The following is a 26,858-nucleotide window of genomic DNA, read 5'->3' as shown; positions in this document are numbered from 1 at the left end:
AAGGAAGAACGCATTGAAGTTTTTGAAACATTCTTGAAATGAAGAATCGTTAGATTTTCACTTCTTGAAACTTTTTAACACAATATTTATTACCAATAAATTTTACGGCTAAACAACGATGTAGAAATAAGTGGTGTATGTTTTTATGAATCGGAAAATATTCATGACTTTTAATAAATTGAAATTTTAAGTAATAGAATGGGATATTTGTACTCTACGAACTCCATGTATGTTCTCTGCAGTTTGCACACACACACACACACACACACACACACACACACACACATATATATATATATATATATATATATATATATATATATATATATATATATATATATATATATATATATATATTCCGTTGTTCACTATGCACAAACAGCAAGAGGTCTGAGGCATAAGGTTCCTGTCAAGAGGAGTGCCAGAAAAGGCCTAGAATTCTTCCTAGTTATGTGGAATTCTTTATAATTTTCTACTTCTTCTTCTTCTTCTACTACTACTACTACTGCTGGAAATAATAATAATAATAATATCTTCGTTGGCTATTTCCAATATGTTCCATATATTCGTTCAATCAAAAGGAGGTGGGCGGATAAGGGCCATTTTTCGCCCATCAGACAACGGAAAAATGAAGTGTCCGATTCCGACAAGTTTGCAATGTATTTGTATACTAGAAGATACGTTGCATATGTAAAAATAATAGATACGTGATAAAGAAAATAGTAAGTCATAGAAATGAGTGCCCAAAAAGAGTTCGTTTCAGCGTTTTGCGACATTTTGGTAATGTTTGCTGTCTTTGATGGAGGCTTATAGGAAGAAGGAGTCGATGAACCAAAATAAATCTGACTCGTCATAACATAACGCTGTGTAACCTTTGATATGAGTAGTAACTAATTTTGGTTCAGTGTGTCCTTCTACCTATTAGAGAACAAAATGTATTGCGCGAGAGTATAGAGCGATGAATACCGTTTATACGCTGTAATGTATGAGTTCAACTGGAGACTCCAGCTCTGATGTTAGTTACCGATCGTGACTGAAAATACATGCTCAGCATGTCAATCAAATATATAAAGAAAATGTATTGTTTGCGCGGATATGTGTGTGTAGGGCAGCAAAAAGAGAGACAGTACGTTATGGAGTATTGAGAAGGCGTGTCATTTCTGAAAGTGGTATGAGTAAAAGTGCGAGCAGGAAAACCAGTCGCAGAATGGCATGAAATTCTGTAATAGATATATATATCGAAGAATCATACATACCACGCGTCAATGAAGTACCGATGGGAAGTCATTGATACGTTATATTGCAATACTGAGGGAAAGATGAAAAACAACGACCAACAATAGCTACCTGATGATATCCGATCCTTACACTCACGAGCACTTAAGTGACAAAGGTATGTACTCTCTGTACATACATCATGACGATACTTCTGTTCTCCGAGTTCAGTGGTACTGTCAATGTAAAGTAGGCGCACGGGTCGTCGGATGTTGTGGGCCTGTTGGTTCAGTACTATGGTTTCTGGCTTACTGGCGCCACAATTCCACCGCAGTTAAGAAACCAAGTTTAGAATATACTCATACACTACAAGATGCCGCCGCTGCACGATGGTCCAGTGGCGATTCGGATGACGACAGCAAGCACGATGCCTAATCTGCAAACTAGCTACAAGTGTCTCCAGCTGTCTGATTATTATCTATGCTTGATTATTTCCGATGTAATATATTGATCTCATAGTCGTAGTAGACTTCATTCTTCTTATTCTTGCCGTTAGTGTTCTATTTACTATTGCTTTCTCGGATTCCAACTCATGACATTAGTGTTTACGTTCCTTCATTAACACACGACTTATGTCTTTATTTATTTATTTATTTATTTATTTTTACCTCTCACTTATAGCGCTTTCCGTCAAAATATATTTGTTTTCTTATTTTTATGAGGTATACTATTGGAAACCATGCATTTCACATCTCGGGCCTGATGGGCGAAAAATGGCCCTTATCAGCCCACCTCCTTTGTAAATCGGAACAATTCTTTACTATATTTGTATGTATATTTTCTCAACATATCAATACAACGCATAAATAATCCTAACTCTTTAACCCCAAAATAGGGCGTTACAATGTATCGTGATGACTACAACTAATTCCATATTTTATTATGAGCATGACTATAGCCTTATTTTAATCATTAGTGTTCTGTTATATTAACAGGTTCTTACAGCAATCTTTCTCCATTCATTTCTATTCTCAGCCTTAGTTTTTGTTAAGACATCAGAATTTCCGATCTTTATATCGTCCAGCAGCTGACACCTTCTTCTTCCCTTCTTTCTCCTTCCAGAAACTAATCCTTCCAAAGTATCTCTTATAAGGTAATTCATTCATATATAGTGTCATAAACATCTCCTTTTCCTTTTTGCTATTAGCTTCAATATACTTCCTTCATTCACTTTCCTCAGAACTTCTTTATTTCTTATTTTCTCTTTATATTTGATTTTTCCATTCTTCTCCATATCTACATCTTGCACGTGTCATTTTGTGCCGCCTTCTTCTTTTATATATATTAAATATTATATATACACAGGGGTTGACAAAAAATCTAAAAAACACTTATACAGGACACGTAAGTTTGGCCCTCTATTGTACAATACGTGTTGCGGTTGCCGATCGTTTTTTTTTTTTGTTTTCAATGTGTCATGTGGACCTTCCTCTTCCGTCAGCAGTAACCAGTTCACCTGTGCGTGTCGTGGTGTGAAAGTGGTGCGGCAAAATGGGTGACCTAACAGCCTTCCAAAGAGGCATGATCGTTGGTGCCCGTCTGGTTGGAGCTCAAGTAGCAACAATGGCGAACATTGTGAGGGTATCGAAAGGCACTGTGTCCAATGTCAGGAGGGCATACACAATTCATGGGCAAACGACGTTTGTAAAGCACAACAGTGGTCGAAAGACAATCCTGTTAGACAGGTAACGGAGAGCATTAAAACGGATTGTAGCAGCTAAAAAGAAGACCACTGCAATGAAAATTACGTCTGAACTCATTTCCGGCTTACAGAATCCAGTTTCATCGAAAACAGTGCGACGGGCACTTCATAAAATGAAAATTCATCGAAGAGCTGCTATCACCAAACCCCTGGTCACAGTAGTAAATGCGAAGAGGCGTATCCAGTGGTGCAAGGACCACAAGGCGTGGACTCATGAGCAGTGAAAATACGTAATGTGGTCCGATGAATCGACCTTCACCTTGTTTTCAACAATCGGTCGTGTTTACGTATGGAGAACACCGTCGCAGGCCTGTGATACAGACTGTCTGCTTCCAACTGTAAAACATGGGGGTGGTTCTGTTACAGTATGGGCAGTGATCTGGCGGTTTTCTGCAGGCCCCATCATAGCCCTGCATGGAATGATGAATGCTAAGGCGTATGAGGCCATTTTGTTGGACGAATTTCTATCCATGGCCCAAATATTGTTCCCTGATGGTGATGGCATTTACCAAGATGATTTGGCACCTGTCACGCTGCAAAAACGGTGCTGAAATCATGGTTTGAGGACCATGACCAGGAGCTATCACACCTCCCCTGGGTCCCACAATCACCAGATCTGAACATCATTGAGCCATTGTGGTCTGAGTTAGAAAGACGTGATCGGTCTCATTACCCTCCACCAGCATCCCTTAAGGAACTGGAGCATGTTTTGGAGGAACAATGGTACAAAATTCCACTCACCACGATTCGAGAGCTGTATACGTCGATTCCAGGCCGGATCCAAGCTGTTTTCGGCGCAAAAGAAGGCACCACATAATACTAAATATGATTTTCACACTTTTGCAAACGTTTTAGATTTTTTTTGTCCAACCCCTGTATACGCCCTGGGGGATAGATGGTGATCTATCTCCTGTTTACCATATGTATTCTAATGAAATTGTCTCAATACAATCCGTGTTCTAAAATATTGCTATGTTCAATAATCCATTAAGAATATTCAGTCATTTTTCAGTAATGATGAAAGTTAGAACGTCAGTTTGCATGTCGAGAGAAAATTAAAAGAAAATCCTCTCTTTCCTCTTAAAGAGTAATTTCAAAAACTCTGAAACACATATTCTATTACTTTTAGTTCAATTTATATACCGAATTTCACACTTCAAATTTAAGCAAATCTTTACATCTCCTCTTTTCTGAATAAAGATTAGAAATTTTTAGAAGAAAAAACTATGACGCATGTATTTGGTAATTTTAATAAAGACAATTTTACATCTACAACTTAAGCTAATTCTTACATTTCGTATTTTCTGCAGAAGTAAGATTTTAAAGAATAATTTCACCTGGGAAGACAGGGGTAAAAGTGGATATGAAAAGGTAGGGGGACGGATGACGCCTCGCCGTCCCCCGTGCCTATCTTTGCCCATTATATTTTTTTTAGGAAGTTAATAAACGCCATAGATAATTTTTGAAATTGGAGAGAGGACGTTCCCCTCACTTTTACTTCTGCTGGAAGGCGTAAGGAGCGAGCAAGGTGGATGTAAGTTACTGACATAAATAAACTGGGAAATTATGGCTTAAGTGCCTCTTCTAATGATAAATTTACAATTTAGACTTATCAAACTACACAGAACCTACAGTTGTAAAAGTTTGTGTTTTTTTTATTTGCAGAAAGGAGAATGTGAAGTATGCAGAGCTTACATAGCAGTGTGTCAGGAAACAAGGAGACAATCACTTGAACCCGTAGAACAACAGTGTTATAATCCTAAAATGTTCTTTTTGCAGGTATATATAAATATTTTTTTATATCTAAGGGTATTTGATTACTTTTTCTGTTTTTGGAAATTGTAATTGTATTTCTACTTACATGGTATAAATTGTTGTATTGAAAACTATTCTTAAGTTTTGTCTTCCTCTATCGCCGAATATCTTTGGCTACTAAGTTAATCCACATCTCAGCAGGCAGCCGTGTTCGGCGAATCAGAAATTGAAGTTTGGCCGAATCCTGTTTCTCCAAAAATTAGTTAAATGGAATTTATACTGAGGAAAACAGTTCTCATTCACACCAGGCAAATGTCGGGATGGTACCTAACATACAGGTCCCAGGCTGCTTTCTTCTCTTCACATCCCTTTTTTCTTTTCCCCTTCACCGGGTAGTTCTGCTCGCCGACTGACGTCATCCCTCAAACGTGACGTAAATGCTGGTAATGCCCATAATTCTGTATAAATAAATAAATAAATAAAAAGAACAATTATAGAAATTTCATGAGGATAGAGAAGTCACGAAAACGAAAAAAAATTAAAACTTTAATTACATGCTTCCGTTTGAAAATTAAAAAGAAGTGAGACTCACGAAGTAGCATACTTAATTTAGAAATTTCTTGGAAAGGAAAAAGTAGTATTCTGTATTTAACATCTAACGAGGGAACATATCCAAGTGTAACTCCGACTTCGAGTCGAGACTGGCCGTTGGATACCTTGTTCCAAAAGAACATAACACGAAAAGGGATACATCCTCGATGGCAACCGTTGCGGAGATATAAGCGTGAAAAGTTAGAAATTGAGCTCCATACTATACATTACAAAGTCAGATTCCGGGTCAAATTTTTCGGAAACGGTCGAGTAAGGAAACTCAGCGAATCGATATCAAATTAGTGTGGGGAGCACAGCATCTTTTGAATGAAACATTTGTGTCCCCGGGGCACTCGCAGGGTCCCAGGCGGGGTCCAACTCAAAATTTGCATATGGAACCGGGGGTCAAGTAGCATATTGTATGAAAGCTATTGTTAAATGAAAAAAGAACAAATCTCAACTCTCTACGATAATCCTGAGCAACGGGGCAACTGGTCAAAATGTCAATACAACCTACATCAGAAAATGTATGGCCACGCTTCTAAATCCGTTAAGTTGCGACAATAACAAAACAGAAAAACACGTTTGAAAGTGCAAGGTATTGAAGTAAAGCAAATTGCTGCAGAGTCTCTCACAGAGTCGCACAACAGACCTTATCCAAGTATAAGTGTGATTTCGAATGACCAATGGATCATACGTAGAATAACCATGACCATTGGATTTTATGTCCTAGAAGAGAAAGGATACATTGTCAATCGCAATCGTCGTGGAGGGTGAGAAGGTCAAAAGGCAACGGTATATGCTTCGCGCATCGGGACCAGAAATTCACAGATTGCACTGTGAAATTTCTATCGGGGGATTTGCTGAACGAGAGACATTATGGTAAAGACGAAAAGGACTAAACTTTAAACTGTGAGGCAACTTGGAGAGGAGTGGAGTTGGAGAAAACTGGAATAATGGTGCAGGAATAAAATATTTCACAGGGTGCTTTTGACAGAGAGAGACTGCAGCAATTTGCTTCACTTCAATATCTTACACTTTTAAATGTGTTTTTCTGTTTTGTTATTGTCGCAACTTAACGGATTTAGAAGCGTGGCCATAGATTTTCTGACGTAGGTTGTATTGACATTTTGACCAGTTGCCCCGTTGCTCAGGATTATCGTAGAGAGTTGGGATTTGTTCTTTTTTCATTTAACAATAGCTTTCATACAATATGCTACTTGACCCCCGGTTCCAAATGCAAATTTTGAGTTGGACCCCGCCTGGGACCCCACGAGTGCCCCGGGGACACAAATGTTTCATTCAAAAGGTGCTGTGCTCCCCACACTAATTTGATATCGATTCGCTGAGTTTCCTTACTCGACCGTTTCCGAAAAATTTGACCCGGAATCTGACTTTGTAATGTATAGTATGGAGCTCAATTTCTAACTTTTCACGCTTATATCTCCGCAACGGTTGCGATCGAGGATGTATCCCTTTTCGTGTTATGTTCTTTTGGAACAAGGTATCCAACGGCCAGTCTCGATTCGAAGTCAGAGTTACACTTGGATAGGTTCTCTCGTAAGTGGAGTGTAACGCTTGACGACTGTACGCATGTTTCCATAAAAATGGTAACATTGCACAAATTAACCATAAGAAAATGAAGATTTAAATGAAAAAAATCCTTTCTGTATGTAAATTACCTTTTAACTAGTCTTCGGTCAAACAGGATTCAGAAAAACAGAAATCCCTGTTTTGCCGAACATAACTAACTGCCCAGGTGTGCAATAATTTCGTAGCTTATGGCATTCGGCGAAACAGACAAGAGCCCCTTAAATACCTGCAAATTACAATATTACAGATTAAAAATTTACAACAGTTTGTAACTGGCATATATATTTTGTGTTACGAGAATATCATTGTTGTAGTGCACATTGTTTTATCATTATAGCAATTACCCTTTTCTACCATTACGTGGGAAATATTCTAAAACGCTGGAAAAATATTCTAATTTATTCCTAACAGCATGTTTATATTCCGAGTTTCATGGTCCTAACTTTAGGGATTCATGAGTAATACTATTTTGGGTAAAAGGAAATCGAATTTCCTAACTACTCCCTTAATATTTTTAATAAATCCACGATTGTCCCAACCAATGTGGACCTGAATAACCTTGCTATAAAGGACGCGGATAATACACACTCTCTGCAAAATGAAGGACAATATTCTACCACTATGGTGAAAAATATTGCGTATCCTGTAACCGATGCTTTATCAAAATTAATTCTATTTTCTTCACACATTCGAAGTGTTTGCAAGTTTCAATACGAGGAAACAGTGCTAGCACTGTCATTAATATTTTTTTCAACAATAGTGTAAAATAATTAAATTAAAAGTTAAAAACTTAAATGTGGGGTAATTTTCTTCCACTGTCAAAATTATTAGAAGAAAATTTAGAGGGAATTTTTACTCTTGAACGCTGAACCTTAAGAGGCCTTATCACTGCTAAATTAAAATACCGCTAATTTTACAGTAATTATGTGATATCTTCAAAATAGATAAAAGATAATCGAAAAGTGCAACAAGACCTTCCTAAACAGTATTATTTTGCGTGAAATACCGTTATCACGACTCATTTATCTGCTTTCGATTTCCAGCCATTTAGAAAATCGACATTTATTTTCGCGTTTCTAAATAACAGCAAACGAAAAGCTACTAGGTGACCCGTGATAACGGTAACTCATGCAAAATAACATCATCTAGGGAGGTCTTGATCCACTTTTCGATTATCTTTTATCTATTTGAAGATATCACATAATTACTGTAAAATTAGCGGTATTTTAATTTCGCAGTGATAGAGACTCTTAAAACTCCACTCCAAGGAGCTGGGCTATCGTGGGTTCATATACATACGAAACAGCTTATCACATCGTATCCAGTCTTATTACGTTATGAACACTGGCGTCTCTGGCATGTAAAATTTGAGGGGGGGGGGACATCAAAGAAATTGATTTAAATTGTACTACCTAGCTCAACCTATTTATTAACTTCAATTCCATTTGTTATCTTTCTGCTTACCTTTACGGACCTCCTAAGGTATATCAAGAACTCGATTACAATCGTTTCACAGCCTGAATATTATATTCCAAATAAATATTATTATTATTATTATTATTATTATTATTATTATTATTATTATTATTATTATTATTATTATTATTATTATTATTATTATTATTATTATTTATATGATATTCTGTCGTTAGTAAATAAATTAAATTAGAATAAAATATTGAATATTTTGTACTTCAAAATATTGGGAGGACGCGTACCCCTCGTCCCCTTACCAGAGACGCCCGTGGTTATGAAATACACATAAATGTTAGCTGCAGCATCCTAATATTTGTATCTAAACATTGATTTACATAAATATGAAACAAATGTAGCCCAGTAAAATTAACTTCGAAAATTATCTGGATATGCTGAAATTTTATAGAGACCTTCATTTTGATGTCCTTAGTTTATACTGAAAATTATCCTTTCAGCCGTAAATTTCTTGTTTTGGGGCTCAAAGAGGGCGTTTATTTATTTATTTGAAATTTTCTCGAAAATTCTCGATTTTTGTGAGTACAATTATGAGAAACTTGTAACTTACAAAATTCGACACAAGAGAGGCCCTTCGACGTTTTTGTATATACAATCAATCGTTTCAAAAATATATCTGACAGAACATATATCTAACCACTATAATCTTATATATAAGATTGAATGTTAATTTGCTTGTTTGTCCGTGTAATGTATCATACATAACCTACCGGAAGTCAAGGAAGGCACCGTCTCATTAATAAGATCATTTAATAATAAGCAATACTTCCTCGCGTCATAGAAACAACTGCGGTTATGCTATGAGTTATCTATGATTTACATAGAACGGGACGTATGCAAGAGGTGTCATAGCGATAACCAAACTTTCTTGCTAATCTAGACATCGATAATTTTGTACACCAATAAATCCGTGATTAATCGTTTTGATTGATCTGTGGGGAATGTTTTTAATCTGTGTAATTTTGATCAGTAGTGTATATTTGGAACTTCCCAAGCACTGACTCATGACTAGGCATTGACAAATGTGAAACAGGTACATACCTTTTCTTATTGATGTCGTCTAGATGAACAATATGTTCCACACTAGTAACAATGTGTTCCTCCTGATAGGTCTTCGAAGTTACTACTGCTCTGACTTCCCAGTAGTTTTGTTACACGACTCGAGACGAGGTTATGAAACTTCCTGTACTCGTGGTGAAATACGTAAAGACGTGAACCTCTGAAATCCACTTTTGTCATTATATTTGTCAATTCATGATCTTACACGTTGAATTGTGAAAGCTAGCTGACTTCAGTGCTTGGCAAGGATTTCAAAGACGGAACTACGTAATACTTTTACAGACAAATAATTCATTAATTAACCACAATTTAGTTTTGAAATATCCATCATTTCCTTTCGCTGTTTGTTGAATGTCCTTTGAAGAATATTGAGCCAAAAGTACAATCACGGACAAAGTTTAACGATGATATCGATGAGCGTCCGTGACACCCCCCACTAGAAAATCTGGCGTCATTCGTGCGACAGAAAAAATGAAATAAATATGATTAAAATAAATTATAAGTAAAATGAATCATAAAATGATTAAGTATGAAAAGTTTGAAATAAAATCCTATTAAATACTGAAACAATTTCAAAAATCATGTTCAATATTCATTCATTAAATCTATTAATTGACTAGATTAAAATATATGGCAATGTTCTGTCGTAACAAAACAAAGTCCACAAAATGCAAGTCATCGTGTTTCGAAGCAGACAGGTGCTGAGTTTTCACTTGTTTGGAAGATAGTGTTCACACAACCTCTATTTTGTATCACATTTTCAGCTGTCATTCTGAAGAGAGTTCGAATAAAAATAATGACCACCACACAATAACATACAAAACAAGATCCATAATTCACCATCAACATAATATGTAGAAATATAACGAAATATATGTGAGATATAGATAAATAATATATATGTTGCACTAAAACACTGAAAGAAAATAAACACATCACCAAAATAAAATCACTGACACCTCTTGTAAATTAAAAAAAAAAAGAGTTGAAATATTGAAAATAACATCTGTAGCAAGGTTACTCGGCTACACAAATCAAATGTCTGCATTGCTCACTAGGTCTCAGATGGGAAAATGAACATTCCAATGATTGGTACTCTGAAGTATTCTCCGGCTGAGAGCTGAGTAGTTTATAGCTTAAACAGTCCTCCAATTTTTCTGGTAACTTGGAAAGCTTTTGTTTTCATAAATCTTCGAAAGAAGTATACTGAACAGTACAACATGGTTGTGTTATTAAAGCATCGTCGGATGGAACATACCCGTTACCATTTGAACAATGACCGATAGTCTGGACATCAGTACTTGGGTTATGTGATTGTGTGCGTCTATCAGTGGTGTACGCAGGGGTTGTTGGTGGTTCAAGGTTTGGAATATGATATATTGCGGAAAGGTTCGAATCAATTGCGTTGGTTGACAGATCCAAAGGTTTATCGTCTGTGTCTTCTTTCCATAACTCATTTAATGAAATACTCACATTTTTAACAGTACCGGTTAAGCGGTATTTGTGGCAAATACAATAAAGATAAATACAATAAAGAGGAGTGAGAAAATAAGAATGCTGAGGAGAATGAGTGAAGTAATGACCAAATACCGACCCAAATCCATTCTGAAAAGAAATGGAGAAAGAAGTGTAAGTGCGTAGAAGAGTATAAATAAGTACTAGTGTAATAGTAAAATGAGGCCTACATATAGTCGCTTTTTAAGTAACTTTGTGCAAAGAAAATAGCCTTACGAACCAGATTCCATAAGGACATTCATTTCAATTCTTTGAATCGATTTTATTTATCCATATCTCTTTGAAATTTCAAACTGTATGTGGCAATCCATATGCTGATTGTTTGAAACGCTGTGTTTGTACCACATGAAATGTGAACTAGTCTCAGATGTAGAATGAAATAATCGAGAAGCGAGTTAAAATTAACTAAATTACATAAATAGTTGCCACTTCCACTATCTATATCATTATTACTCGTATGAAAGTAAATAGTGCACTATAAAATAGACGAATCATGTCACGATTATTTCTCACACAAACTTATAAACCTTCACTTATTTAGGTTGAATATTGAGATTCGAACAGAAAGAAAGATGAAACAGACGAATTAAGAAATTATTAAATTCATTGTTACATGAAAAGTACCTGGTATCAGTGTAGAGAAAGGGTATTTTTTGTTTTTCAAATCAAGATTGAAAATATACTGCGCTATCTAAACTGAGGTCATTTTGGCATTATATTTTTCAGGGTACCTGTAAGAAAGACATTTCCTCCTTCCTTAGAAGACTTTGGTTGTTACCCTGCGGACTTGCTCGCAGGTAAAATATAATAGCAGAATGAATAAAAAAAATATCGAATTCGCTCGGATTAAAACAAAGTAACAGGTTTTTTTCTTCTTCTCCGCTGAAAACCATTTCCGTCCTAGTTTTTGTGTTGGACGTCGTATTTATTTAACAATTTTACTACCTTGATATACGTAAGAATAGAACCCACTATAATAAGTATTAGTAATATTAGTATGTGAACAATAGTAAACGTAATATTCGAATTTGAGGTTTGTAATGCCGTGAGTGTGGAGTTTATCTGAAGATTTAACAAATCATCAGCTAATTTATCCAATACATAAGGAGAATTAGTCAGTTTAAGTGGAATACTGTCTAGTTTCCCACTAAATCTATTTTGTCATTCTGTACGTTTACCAATTTACGAGTTGGTAATAGAGTAGCATTAAAAATTAGACAATTAAAATCGACATACTCGACGAAGTATGACCTATTTTTTCCAAACTCTAGATGTTTAGATTGTAAAAGATCATTTGTAGATTTTATAATTCTAACGCCTGGAACATGCGAAGAATACAGAATGCCTGCATTTGTATATTCAAAAATTGAGTTTCCTTTATGTTTTTCTGAAAGTAACGTACAGCATTCTAAGTGTTATTAAAAGCTATGTTATTTAAACATTCCGACTGCGATGTTATGGTAATCGTGGTTATGTGACAAAAATACAAAAATGATTTCCATTCACATGAATTTCTGTCTAAATTATGAAATTTGCTATCTGCCATGTAAACTGTTGTCGGTAAATCGTAGCGATATTTCTTTTCTCCAATTAAAAATTCTACAGATTTAACTTCATACATTTTAGATACAATATGAGAATAAATGATCGGCGTTCACAATAATAAGTCGACATTATTGGATTCTAAATCAAACCTTATTAGATAAACATTTGATAATGTATAGAAAAGTCGCAAATCATTAACGTAAAGTGTTGTTTTCAAAATATGGTGTTCTTCGATAAACTTCCTTGCCTGATCATTATTCAGTATATGAAAAGTGAATTCGTCGTCCATGATGTCTGAAAGCATTTCTAAGATATGTTGCTGCGCTGAATCCAATAAGAAAGTAGACAAAAGTTGTTGTTCGACTGAACTTATTCTACAAAATATGTAATCTAATTGACTTCTAAAGTTAGCCAATACATGTTTTACTGTAACAATGACATTATTTATTACTTTTATTTCCTGGTTGAAATGGGATTTGAGTGTTTCCAATTCTGAAGTTGAAAGTTGACCATGTTCCTCTAATGCTCTGATTGAATGAGAAAGTTTTTGTTGTTGAATTAAATTATAAGTTGACAAACCTATAGAACGTAATCCTAAAATCCAACAGAAAATAGAACGTTTATTTCTAGTTGCTGAAATGCAAAATGCCTTTTCATTTTGAAATTGAAAAGCACAATTAATAGTGTTCATTATCCTTTCTCTAAACGATAATTCTTTTCGTCGAATTCCTTCCTGAATACAGTAGAGCGTCGATTATCCGAACGTCGGTCAACCGAACGACCGCTTAACCGAACTGTGTACTCGCTCGCACCTGTTACTCTCCCACCCTACCGTCCATCATCCCACTCACTCCCAAACCAAGTTTCCCACCGTAGTCGCCGCACTGAGCCACCACTGGCGGAACATTGCTTCTAATGGGGCTTTCATAAGGCGCTGCTGACCGGCCAAGCCGCCAGTCGCTGTGTTTCAACAATCAGCACACTTCTGTCGGTTCATGCAAAATGCGTATGTAATATGTACATATGTTCATGCAAAATGCAAACATGTACAGTTCGATTATCCGAACAAACCAGTTTTCCGAACACCCATGTCCCCCAATTACTTCGGATAATCGACGCTCTACTGTATTTCAAAGTCCTGGACATTCCGAAATTACAGGAATCGCCTCATGAAAATTTATGTGGATTTTCAATGCCGTATAAATGTATTCAGGCGTGTGGACGACAAACAAATTCTCAGGAATAGCTATTCCTAATTTCTCCATTGTTAGTTGTTAGAAAGACAATAAATGTACGTTACCAATGTTGTCAGAAAAATCAATGGTGTATAAGGATGCATCCTGCAATGAAAGAAAAAAAAAATCTCACGTAGAATGTTCCTAAACTTGTTGCTTTTTTTTAAAAGTCTAAGTTAGAAATCGACAGTATACGCTGTTGTCTTTTTTAAAATCTAATCTGAAATTTGTACTGTTTTAAAGAGCTTTAACCTACGTATGTCAAATGTATCTACCTTTTCTTCGTTTTTATGCGTGAGATACTTAATTAGATCAGAATTCTCATTCACTTTTTCCAAAATTTCTCCTTTAGTTTTGAATTTTTGACTAAAACAAGCTGGAATTCCTGGTTTTTGAGCTATATCTTGTATCAAGACTTGCTGACCGAGTGCAAACTGTTGTAACTTGAATTTATTTTCCATGTATTTGTTCTGCGATTTGTATTTTTGCTGAAGATTTTTATACGCTATATCGCGTGCAGAATACCTATGATGATGATGATGATAATAATATTGCGTGCTTCTCTTAACTGCGGTAAACGTGATTCGTTTCCTTCGTAGTCACAGAGTAAGTCTAGCGATGCGTCAAGGTTTGTCCTTGGATTGAACCCGTGGAGCAAATGGAAAGAATTGTATCTTGTCCCCTCATGTATATGGGTGTTAATCGTAAATACTATCGATTGAAGAATCAAATCCCAATTCGTCATTTTATCATTCGTCGCAGTATAATCATAGAATCCTTCAAATATCTAATTTTTTATCTATATATAATCGTTACGTAATCAATAATATCAACATCACCTTTCATCCGTGATACTTCCAATTCACAGAATGATTTTAATAGATATTGGTACAAGTTAAAGTAACTCATTAAGTTTGTTATTTAGCTAAAACGAGATGCTCTACATATGAAGGGTTCGTAACGAAATCTTCCTGAATTCAGGATTTAAAATCTAGTACAATATTTTCAGTTTCTCTTAACTTCACATAACAAAGTATTTCTGTTATTTAGCAGAAATAGTTTATAATCACAAAAACAGTTATAATTAGGACAAGTTTCCTCTTTTTATTTTCAAGATTCGAGCGAATGTCTTAATATTCTATTTACAACACGTTGCAATACTAGAAGAAAAATAAGATGGCGTTATTTTTTACTACACTTCGTGACAGAGTTCTATCCATATCAAAGGCACCGGCTTAATTTGCTTTACTTAGTTAAGTCTAACATTTAAACAAAATATTCAATAGCTAATATAGAAAAGCGAAATGGAAAAGCGTAACGGAATGGCTATGATAGATCTATACTGTCTATTACAATAGTGTAATGGGTTTCCTTTCTTTCTGTCTGATATTTCTTAAAATCTTAGGATGTAATCTTACATATGAAGCAACACATTCCAGACAAATTCTTTGTAGCCACTTTAAATACTTTTGCGTCCACCAGAGTTGTCAAAGTACAAGTTTCGAATAGTACTTTCAAGAGCAAACACAGAAAGTACTATTCGAAACTTTACATTAATTGTGTTCCAAACTTTAATTATTTATCACTATACTCGTAAGTGATTTCTAAATTGGTGATGCCAATGGTTTCTAGAATTTCCTCCAAGTATTTCCAAAAATGTGACATTGTATAGTCTAGCAGATCTTGCTATTTTGTTTCCGAGCACATTTCTGTGACTGAGCATAATTCTAGAACCGAACAGTTCTGCTTTTAGTTTACTGTAACAATATTAACCTGGATTATAGTATAGTGTCTTAGAGATAATCCAGCTTCCATGAATTAAAGTCAATAATTGAATATCTCTTCATTTACGTTGTGTATGATGATATACCTATTTATTTTTATTCTCTTTCAAACATTTTAAAAATCCATTAATTACCACTGATGCATAAGCTTCTCTGACAAACTTTAAACTTATTTGCGAAGCATATGTTAATGTTGCCTCAGATACGTTCTCACGTAAGCTTTTTTTTTCTGTGATCACTACATTGCTTAAATTCCTTATACATTACTTTTCAGCTACATCGTTAAATTCGTATATTCAATCATTATTCTTTTAGAGAAATAATTCTTTGTAAGATTCAATGGTCCATAGTTCATTGAACACTAATTTGAAATATCCTATTTTATGTATTAGCTCACTGATTTTCTCTACTGGACAATGGATAATTTTTAAAAAATACCTATGATTTGTCTTTGTATAAGAGAACGTTCGGGACACTTCTTAATATAATCATATAGCTTCCTTCTGCTAATTTCTGTAATATTTTTTTCGGTTTCTGTAAAGAAACAAGTCCCTATTACTATTCGTGCATTTTCCTAACAACAGCGTGCTCAAAGTAAAAAAACTATTCTTGAAATAATGCCATTGACTGCCTGAAATATTTCTTCCTTAATTTTTTTAAGGGCTTATACTATAGTCCGAGACTATAATTTCTTTATGACACATACTGACATTGTGACTAGAACAATATTGATTGTAAAATTCTGACTTAAAATTCTCTTTTACTTTAGCATTAGAAACTTAATAGGAAAATATAAAGAAATATTAACTAAAATATATTCTAATTTTTTGGTCCTCCATTGCATGTCAGATCACTCCATAACACATAAAGGGCTTAAAATGGAATCAAAAACTGTTTTTGTTTGGCAAGCACTGAGCAAAAAATCTTTTGGTGTACATAACGACTGAATAGCTACTACTATAATAGCTTGCGTACTGAGTTAAAAAAGGATGGTTGTCACACGATAACAGGATTATTATCATAAAATGTAACAAATTTAATTTATTGTGAATTAGAACTTTTGGATTTCGATCGTTTGAATTTTTCTAACGAATTTTCCCCTGTGCGCCAAACTAAAAGATATTTCTTGTGCCTTCGAATACATATATACATGTAATTAGGTAGCCTGTCACTTACTGGACCACATACACCCTGGACACTAAAAATTTTGGAATCACTTGACCATATCTACACTGAACTCATGACCAGCAAAATCTTGTACTGCAGAAACGGTACTATCACTTGATTATACTGGTATATACAAATGACTTCATGTGCCTTGTGCTTCCTCAATCACATATACTGGGTTCAGTGGACCTTAAGCACAATATTGTCCTAATGGTACTTCTTGATCTCAGATAACCACATAAACTGTGCAATCAGTTTACTCTACCACATACATTTGAAAATCACTCATGCTTACTTTACGACCTCAATGGAAAGTGCGCTTACTAAAGTCAAAACATAATGAACTTACAGTAAATTTCAACCAACAATGGTGAAGATTAAAGGTATTTTTCAGGTCGCGGACCAACATGAAAAACTCTATTTCTCACTATATCTTATATTTTCTCTAAATGGCGAATGACAATGAAATTGAAACTGATTGACATCTACTAGTTCCGGATACAATATAGGAATACGGGCAGACATAAGACACTGAATCCGTCAGAAGACTGGTTCTCGGTCCATCTTATTGGTTTTGTTCTGATAATTATCGACAGACGGATAGAGATAACTGTTCTGTATTATACTTCCCATCCATATGCTTAACATAGTTTGAAAGTCTAATAATACTAACAATAAAAACTGGGAGGAAGCGAGGACTAAGTAGCGCATCTTCATTCATCATCCTTCCGTTTTCTTTCTTCTTCTAAACTGTTCAACTGATCTCAAGCAAGTATTTTTTTTTTTGGTATTAGACATTTGGTTTCACGTTAAAAAAGTAAATGAAAATCATAAATAGATTCATCACAAAGGAATTACCACCAAAGCACACTTGTGTAATAAGAAATCCGAGGATTAAGCACATGCAACTATTTACATGTCAGGATTTGTTAATATTATACAACTTCTTGGAATAAAAACTTAACGAAAGAATTTAATAAAACTCGTTGTTTTCTCTGAATGTTTAGCAACTTTACCATATCAATAGTTAGATAGTCTGTCTTTCAGGAGTCCACCACAGTATGAATTAACCTTTTCAGGTCGGAAAGTGATTTCAAAGAAAATCTTAGGCCTCTACACTGTTGGCCTTAAGAGCTCTCTTAACTATCTCGTTGGAAAGCTTATGAGCCGCAGATTCCAACAAAGTAATTTTTCTGCTCAACCCGTAAAGAAGAAAAAGAAAGTCAAAAATTGTAAAAAAAAAAAAGTATTTGTTGAAATTTGGGGAATCTGATAACAATCTTAATTGCCGCATGCAAGAAAAATTCTCGCATATACGCCAATCATTGGGAGCAATCATATAAAAGATGAAGGGCGCAGGTGCAATAGCAATGTAGATAAAAGTTCGGAACTTCGTACCTAGCAGTATGAGTGTGATGCATTTGATCTTCACCATTTGATCTCTACCAATATTATACATGGAAAGATCATTCCATGAAAGTAAGATTTTCTTTGCTATACAAAAACACACGGTGCTGCGGTATTGTTAGACCTAGGCGTAAAGGCATGCCACGTTACCTTTCTTCCAATAGGCTGAAGAAAGGTAATTTCGATGTATGTGTCAGGGACGACCTGACCGCAACCAGCTGGAAGAACAAACAAGATGTTTTCGTGCTTTCAAACATGCATTCTGCACCTCCAGTTGCCAATTTGCCAATTTCCCACATTCTCAACACTTACTCGGTCTGTCGGAACGCGTCATCTTCAAGTTTGGAATTTCGGGAGCAAATTTTAACGGTTTCATAGACAAGGGAAGGGACGTGATAACTATCCTCACTTTTCTCCCCGAGCGCGGCAGAGTGGCCATTTACAACCCATCGAAATACATTTTACAGCATATTCTGAGTACGATTCCGGTAGGGGAAGGTGCAGAGAATGTTCATCACGCAAAATTCGGAAACAAGTCTCAATAGTTTGTGCTGGTTACGAGGTCGCACTCTGCCTTTCTTACTTTTACCGGAGTTACCATGAACAACTATAAAGTGGTGAGTACACTTTTGCGTGTTTGCTTCATTTCTATTTTATCTGCACCCTTTATTTTCTTAATATGGTCGTTTCCAATGTCTGGTGTACATGTGAAATTATTTCTCCTGCGCACGACAAATAACAATGTTGCCACAGTCCGACAACAGTAAGAGAAACATGTTTCTTTTTCATTTTTTCACTTTCCTCTTCTTCCTTTCCGGATTAGGCACAGGAAGCACAAGAACACCTCGTTGAAAACTGTGTTCCATAAGCTTTCAAATGAGGTATTGTTTATACTCCTGTGACAATAAGAGGCATCGCTAGGACTGTCAAGCTCAGAGTAGACCGCAATCCATCGAAAAATGTACATGGAGACTATCGTAGGTACTACGTTCCGAATTTTTCTCTCTCTTGGTATTGTACCTTCGCCTTTCACTTTTTATACCAATATAACCACTTTTACAGTAGATACATCACAAACTTACTGCATCAGTGGTGCAACTATCTCTTTCTTCCACTAAGAATGCATTTACCGAGTCCTTTGTGCTTCATCTGCAAGGAAGCCTACGACCCTTTATACTACTCAAATAATGACGGTAGTATATTTCACAAGGAGAGGTTTATAGGAAGCATGTGGAAGTTATTTTTTGTGTTTAACGAAAGTAATAGATTTCCAAACATACAACACGAACCTTTCTAGCAACCAACACTCTCTCTTTCTTTCAACCGTTACAGGTTATAAATTATGCAGGCATCAACTTCGCGGTGTCCTCTATAACACCAAGTTTATTAACATTAAAGAAAGTATGAATGCTGCCTAGGATAGTATGAAAGGAAAACAATTTAATAATTATTGCAGTAAATTACATACACTATACAAAAACAAATATAACAGTCTGCTTTAGATATTGATTTCACAACATAATTATTGAGTATGTCTCTTTTCAGCCAAGCCACCAGCTGCAGAACGAATATGGCAGCTAAGAAGAAAAGGAGATAACTCACGCACAGAAGAATCGTTCTGTTAATTTCCTAGCTCTGAAATGATTCTTTCATCACGCACTTGGATATTACATGATGAGAAATGAATGTGTTTTACAGTGTGGCCTTATTAGCACTTTTATAATTCATCGTCCGTGAAGTGATCTGCACCAGCTTACTTGCCTCAATATTACGTAAATACAAAGAATAACAAGTGCAAGTCTTATCTACGTAATATAAGTGATTTTCTTAAGTTACACTACCTAATTTTTTTCACGCCATTTGTGATATCTTATTACTCAAATATGTAAAATGTTGTAACAATGTGACATCATAATTGTTTGTCGCGTCATTGCTAATCTCTACGAGGCCTGCAGTAAATGGGAAAACTTTGTGAAAGGTAGTTATAAAACTGCTATATAGATGCATTTCATTTTATATTGTTATCTGGTTTAAAATCGTAATTCTATTTCTATGTTGTCTCAATTGCATGAATAGGTTGTTCCTACATCTATTTTCGAATTTTCATGTACAGAATGCTGGTTTTAAGTAATTGGAAACCGTTAAATTTGCAAACAATTACTTAGCTTTGTGTGTGGTTTTGTCTAGGAAGTAGTTCTTTTCTTTAGAAATCAAAGGGGAATGTTGTGTATTTTTGCTAAACTTTTAATTAAAGTGAATTATTCAGACTTTGGTTTTTGAAAAACGAATTTTTTGTGATCTCCAAAAAAGTTGGATGTAGTTTAGTGTTATCGCATATTTTTTTAATTTTTTATTCGATTTCAACATGTCTAACTCATCAAAAAGTCACAATAGCTCTGATAATGATGATGAGGTAGTGAGAAATGCAAAGTTATTTCTTGCAATAAGGGAAGGTAAAGTAGAGAAAGTTAGAAAACTTTTAGAAGCTGGAGTAAAGACAAATATTGTGGACAAGAACACAAAAGATAACTCCCCTTTGCATTGTGCAGTTGAAAAACCAAAGAAAAACACCGTTAGACGACGGAAAAGGAAGATAGTTGAAGTACTACTGCTTCCAAAATGGAAAACAAACATCAATTCACAAAATAATGAGGGTAATACACCATTGCATATTGCTGTGTCTTCATGTCAGGAAGACATTGTAGAATTACTCCTAAACAACAAGCCAGACATTAGAGTCAAAAACAAAGGAGGCGAAACTCCGTTAGATATAGCCAAACGCTTTAGTAAAGAATCTATTGTTAGAATGTTGGAATTGTGTATTTGCTCAGATCAAAGAACATCTATTGAACGAGAATCGACAAGTTACGTAACGTCTGATAGAACTCTTCCCTCTACATTGGGGGGTATGGAAACACACACCAGAGAATCTTCTGAAAAAGTGGAAGAAAGTCCGTTTACAGTTGATCCAAAGCATGACGACAGTCGGTGGAAACCAGGAATGCCAGGTCTTCAAGGTGGTATATATCAGTTAAAATTACTGATATTGTGTCTAAATCGTGGTTTGGATAAAGGGTACTCTTTCCGCCTAAGTTCAGAAAAAAAGGAAGCGAAAAAATTTGATGATTTGTATTTTGAGATTACCAACAAAAATGGTGGGAAGGAATATCGACTTTTACAAGCTAAGCATAAGGAAGATGAACGTAAGAAGATTACATTTGATCATTTATTGTCTGAGCGTGATGCGGATTTTAGTTTAGTTAAGTATTTCTTCTCCTATCAAGACTGTAAAATGGAAGAAATATTTAAGAACGGAGAAATCAAGGATGTCACAGTCTGTACAAACATTAACTTGGATTTGAGTAATAAGCATACGTTGTCAGGTATAAGAATGAAAGATGTAGTGGAAAAAGTACAGGAGAAAGATGACATATTAGATATAGATAAAACATTTTGCCATGAAACGAAAGAACCTGTTCGTTATTGTTTTAGAAAGGACATGATTAAATTGTTGAAACCGAAACTTCAAGAGTATAAACTAACCAGATTAGCAAACAAATTAGTTAAGTGCTTACTAACCGGGTCAACTCTAAGTGACACTGATGATGATTTCAAGTTTTATCACTCTGTATTAGTTCAAGAAGTAATTGATACTGAAAATAGGAAGCTTTTCGACGAATTTATAGATGGAACTACTTTAACTGGAGTAGCTAAAATCTTTAGAGAAAAAGTTGACAAGGAAATACAAAGACAATCGAGAGGAGACTTGAATATAACAAATGTTAATTCAGCAAGTTTATATTTTAATGTAAGTTGTGGATTTGATGTGCGAAAAGGAGAAGCAGAGTATGTTTGGCCTGAGAGTGTTTCCGGGTTGGCGCAGAGTTTGACGCACAACATGTTAAACGGCTTACTTATAGATCACAATGATGATCCTTACATAGACAGTCATGTTCTTCTAGCAAAAGAAGTAACGGACATAGAGAAGGGAAAATTTCGTGATAATTTTCTAAAAGCTGAAAATATATCTGAAGGGGCAAAGAACTTTAGAAATATTGTAGAAGAGGAGTTATTGAAAGAAGGGTTCACTTTGAGAGAAGCAAATGAGGTGGTTAGTGACTACAGAACTATTCCTTCTCTCTCGTTTAGATTTTCGGAAGGATTCGGAAAAGATAGTAGTAAAGATTGGCCAGAAAACACTATATCTGATGAAGATGTAAACGATTTTCTAGAGCATTTAGTGTTTGCAGTAAATCAACCAAATGAAGAAGAATTAGGTAAAGCAATTGAAAGCGAAATAAGTAAAGAGTTCAACTTTCTTACTAAAGGTTATGTGTATTACGAACTGTTCGTAAAGATGTTAGATTGGTTAAAGAGTAAAGGGAAAGAGTTTATCTCACATGAAGAGGGCAGGCGTTTTTTTGAGAATGCAAAACAAAAGTTAAGTGAGATAGAATTAACTGGTGTTCATTTGGAGTACAAACATAGAATTGAAGAGTTTGGCATAAAGTTTAATGAAGATTCAACTCAAGAATTACATGACAGCATTATTGCTCTTGAAAGTTCCAATAAGCAAATTCTTAATGTTAGTACTAGACAGAGGATGTTAAGCGCTCTGAAAGTATACCAGATTTTAGAGTGTCTGCCTCAATATAAAGATAGGTATATTTTAATGCATCTAGACTCTGTTTTGCGTCTTCAAAGTAAATTAATTCATTCTTTCAAAGGAAACAAAGAGTTGCTGGTAATCGAATGTGAAGATATCGAGAAAGATCTGACAGAATTACATAAGCAGTTGAGTGAAATCATACAGAATGCTGGAAAAAAGAAAATTATTCTTATTAGTGCAGAAAACAACGCCCTAGTTAAGAAGTTTCAGTCTTCTGGAGATAACAAATACACAGAAATAATAGATGCAAGAAGTAGCCTAAACGATTTAACTATAGAATCCCAGAAGGAAATACTAGAGAAAGGAAGAGTTATATTTCAAGGAGTTGAAGTAAATTTTAGCACACTAATAGATGATAGATCGAAATATCTATTAGATTCAGATGTACTGTCAAAACTTGTTAATCGTCAGAAACTAGAGATAGGAAGACAACTCGCAGATTCAAAGTATAATGAGGTTAAAGATTATTACATCAATCGAAATATAACCCGTTCCTGTATAAAAATGAAACCTGAATTTGGAGAAGATATCAGAAAAGGAAGACTTAAAAGATCAAATATTTTGGTGACATACAGCGCCGATATTTGTGAGTCGAATCTGAATCAGAATATAATACTTGTTTCTGATGAATATACGAAGTTTAAATACCTATGTGATAAATACCCCAAACATAACATTCACTGGTTCAAAGAGGATATATGTGCCAAAGATCCAAACTCCCTGGTTCCGTCAAAGCCTTCATCAACATCTTCAACCTGTGATTTGTCTGAAGGGATGATATCCAGTAGCAAAACGAATATACTAGTATGGCAGAAATCCCGAGGCTGTTTACAAGAAATACAAGAATTAGTTGAAAAATCTGATCAAAGCATATTCTCATCACAACCTGACACATTTTACGATATCCAAGATGACATAGTAATTATTGCTGCTGATCCAGGTATGGGAAAGTCTACCTTTTTGACACATTTATCAGTACAGACTAAAATACAAAACCCTTCTTTCTGGATTCTAAAATGCAATTTGTTGGATTTCTCAAAAGAATTAAAACAACTACATGAAAAGAAAACACAAATTGATGGAATAGATATTGTAAACTTTCTCCATGAAACTGCAGGTTTTAAACTACTTAGTGAAGAAAGAGAAGAGGATATAAGCATGATAGAAAACATTCTCAGTTCCACAACTATCAGTGATAACAAAATAAATATGGAACACTGCAAAGAAAAACTCAAGGGTCTTAATCTGCTAGAAATTGGAATGTTCAATAAGTGTTATAACGAAGGCAAAATAGCGTTTCTGTTTGACGGATTTGATGAAGTTAGTCCTGACTATAAGGAGGAAGTCATTAAACTACTGACATATCTACAAAGTGAAAAGAAAGTAAAAATATGGGTAACTAGTCGTCCATACAATTTTCTTAGACAAGTAGAAAATGAATTAGGGACATTTTCTCACGAACTGAAACCATTTTCAGAACATGAGCAAAAAATAATTTTAGAATCAATTTGGAGAAAGAATTTAAAGCTTGGAGAACAAGATGCGCGACTGTCCAAGTTTATTGAAACACTGTTACATATATTTTCTCTGTCAGTTGCTTATCGAGCCAATGAGATAATGAATGCACCTCTACATATACATATGGTTGCTGAAGCTTTCGAGGGTGAGTTGAGAAGTTTCTTAGACTCTGGAAGTTCTGAGATCTCTTACGAGCAAACAGAAAACTTCCAAAAAGATTTAAATATAGTAAAACTTTATAAACGTCTTATTGACGTTAAGTTCGATAAAATTCTCTTCAAAGAAAAAACACCAGGTATGGACAAGGATAATCCTATTGCTAAAGAAGCTATTGAAGGACAACGTGAGAAATTTATCAGAAATCATAAAATGTTAGGTGCATATGCAGTGTTTAAGGACAATGATCTACAGAAACTCTTTGAAGAGAGGGAGAAGAGGGACATAGTCAATCTCATAGAAAGAGTAAAGAAAGGAGAAGAGAGAACCGGTGTCGTTGTGCAAATCGTTAATAACAAGCCTAGATTCGTTCACCTTACTTATGCTGAATATTTTGCCTCAGAGTTTATATCCGATAAATTAAAATCTTCTTACGAAGATTACGTGTCGGAATTATTCAATGTACTTCTTCATGAAAATTATGAAAATGTGAGACAATTTTTTACATATAAGTTACTAGAGGATGAAGTATTAGCAAACTTGTGTTCGAAGTATAATTATCATCTAAAGAATAATTTAGCAATAATGGGACGAATTTGCAGTACACCAACAATCCTATCAATCTCAAACCGGATTATGAAGGTAATATCACCCCTAGATATTCTCAGAGTTGCTGACGCTTTTAAGTGAGAATTGGGAAGTTTTTTAGACTTTGGAAGTTCTGAGACCTCCTACGTGGAATATGAAAACCTCCTAAAGGATTTAAATATAGTTAAACTTGATGAACGTTTTATTGAGAATTATATAAAGTGAAAGAGTATTTGAATTGGTAATGAAGCGACTTTATCGTACATTGTCAAACCAAAGATTCGGAATGCTTGGAATGACCCATATAAATTACTTCAATGACCAATATAATTAAGTTCTTACTCAATAGTGTAGAAGATGTTTGAATAAGACGAATTTGACTGATTTCATTGAATTGATAAGCATAACAGTAGTGCTGATGCTAGCTGTGTGAATGGATCATGTTGAATTGGTTAATATCTGATTAAATTGTATAAGGAGAGTTGATTGTTCTAAGCTACGTCATGTAGTGTTTCACAGTACGTTTTATTTCCATAGAGGTGAGCAACCGTATTGTATACTTCGTTATGGGTTAGAACGACTAGATTTAGAGAATTATGATGAAATTAGTGATTGGATAATCATACGTATGGATCATCATTCTGATCATGATGATCAGTGATTATAAGAGTGTTGCTTAATACAGTGGTATGTGAGTCATGTGAATGACTAGTTGACTTTGCTTCTATATATGAGGGCAGTGAGTATAAAAATTACTGAGTAGTTTTAATAGTTGAGAACCATTTTTGTAACTTGGTTGGGTGCTGGAATTTAGTTTTCCTTTCAGCAGCTAGGCTGTATGAGACGTGAACCTACAGCTTAACGTGGGAACTGAACCACATGCACTCCTTCGGAGAATAGAATTCGGATCTATATATGTTAATTATGACATACCCAGGAAAGAGCTCTGACACTTATGGCAGAATACGAGAGTTCATTCATGACTAAATGATATGCATTAAAAATCATAGGAGTATCAAGGAAGGGGCTACCCAAAACTAACTTTTCGTAGAAATAAAAAAATCTTATTAGTCAATATTGATCTTTTTAGTTATTTGTTAGCTACGGTTACCTAGACAATTTGCGATAGTGATATAAGAAATAGGTTAATTAGTACCTTAAAAATAGTTTAGGGAATTGGAGAAGCTCCTGTTTTCTTTACGGCTACCTGAAGTCATTTCATTTGCAGATCATAAAAAGTTCACCTTCCAGACTACTATCAGTACCTGGCTAGAATATGAAAGGTAGTTTTACCTCCCTATTGAAGTACGTACTTGACCACACTTACCTCACCAGAAAACAGTTTGGCGGCCGATGTGTCTACTTTTATATACTTTTTTTTTGCCATCTCAACATTAATAAAGGTTAATGTGGCTTCCTGCAGAAAAAACGAAGAAAACCTTAAGATTTCATGTATGCTTATGGAATAACAACATTTAAATTAACTCATTTACCATTAATTATATATATATATATATATATATATATATATATATATATATATATATATATATATATATATATATATATATATATATATATATATAATATTAACTGGGTTTGAGAAGCATCGCTCCCTTGGGATGACCTGTTAACTAAACTAACTTGAAATTGTTAGTGTTAATATTAAAAGTGAATTTTTTGTTAGTTTGGACACGTAATGTAATGTATATACAAACGATCACACTCATATAACAAGGTATCGCAATGACAAAACAGTGAAGGATTATTTTGTAGCTAATAGTATTGTTATAAGCAAAAAACAATGC

At 34.8% G+C, this 26,858-nt stretch overlaps 1 protein-coding gene across 1 annotated transcript in view; it reads left to right on the top strand.

Annotated features, from left to right (window-relative positions):
- LOC145672107 (uncharacterized) overlaps positions 1-26,539 on the top strand; it is a 75,277-nt gene extending 48,738 nt beyond the window's left edge. The window contains exons 2-3 of the mRNA XM_081741379.1: positions 4,643-4,756; positions 19,665-26,539. Coding sequence (XP_081597505.1) covers positions 20,485-25,152 — 4,668 coding nt within the window. The 5' untranslated portion in view covers positions 4,643-4,756; positions 19,665-20,484 and the 3' untranslated portion in view covers positions 25,153-26,539. The remainder of the gene's footprint in view (positions 1-4,642; positions 4,757-19,664) is intronic.
- Positions 26,540-26,858: the final 319 nt, after the last annotated feature.

The sequence above is a fragment of the Thermobia domestica genome, chromosome 15 (genome assembly GCF_964235325.1).
Source record: "Thermobia domestica chromosome 15, izTheDome1.hap1.1, whole genome shotgun sequence".
NCBI lineage: Eukaryota > Metazoa > Arthropoda > Insecta > Zygentoma > Lepismatidae > Thermobia > Thermobia domestica.
Note: the sequence above shows the minus strand (reverse complement) of the source record. Positions and strands in the feature narration are given on the sequence as shown.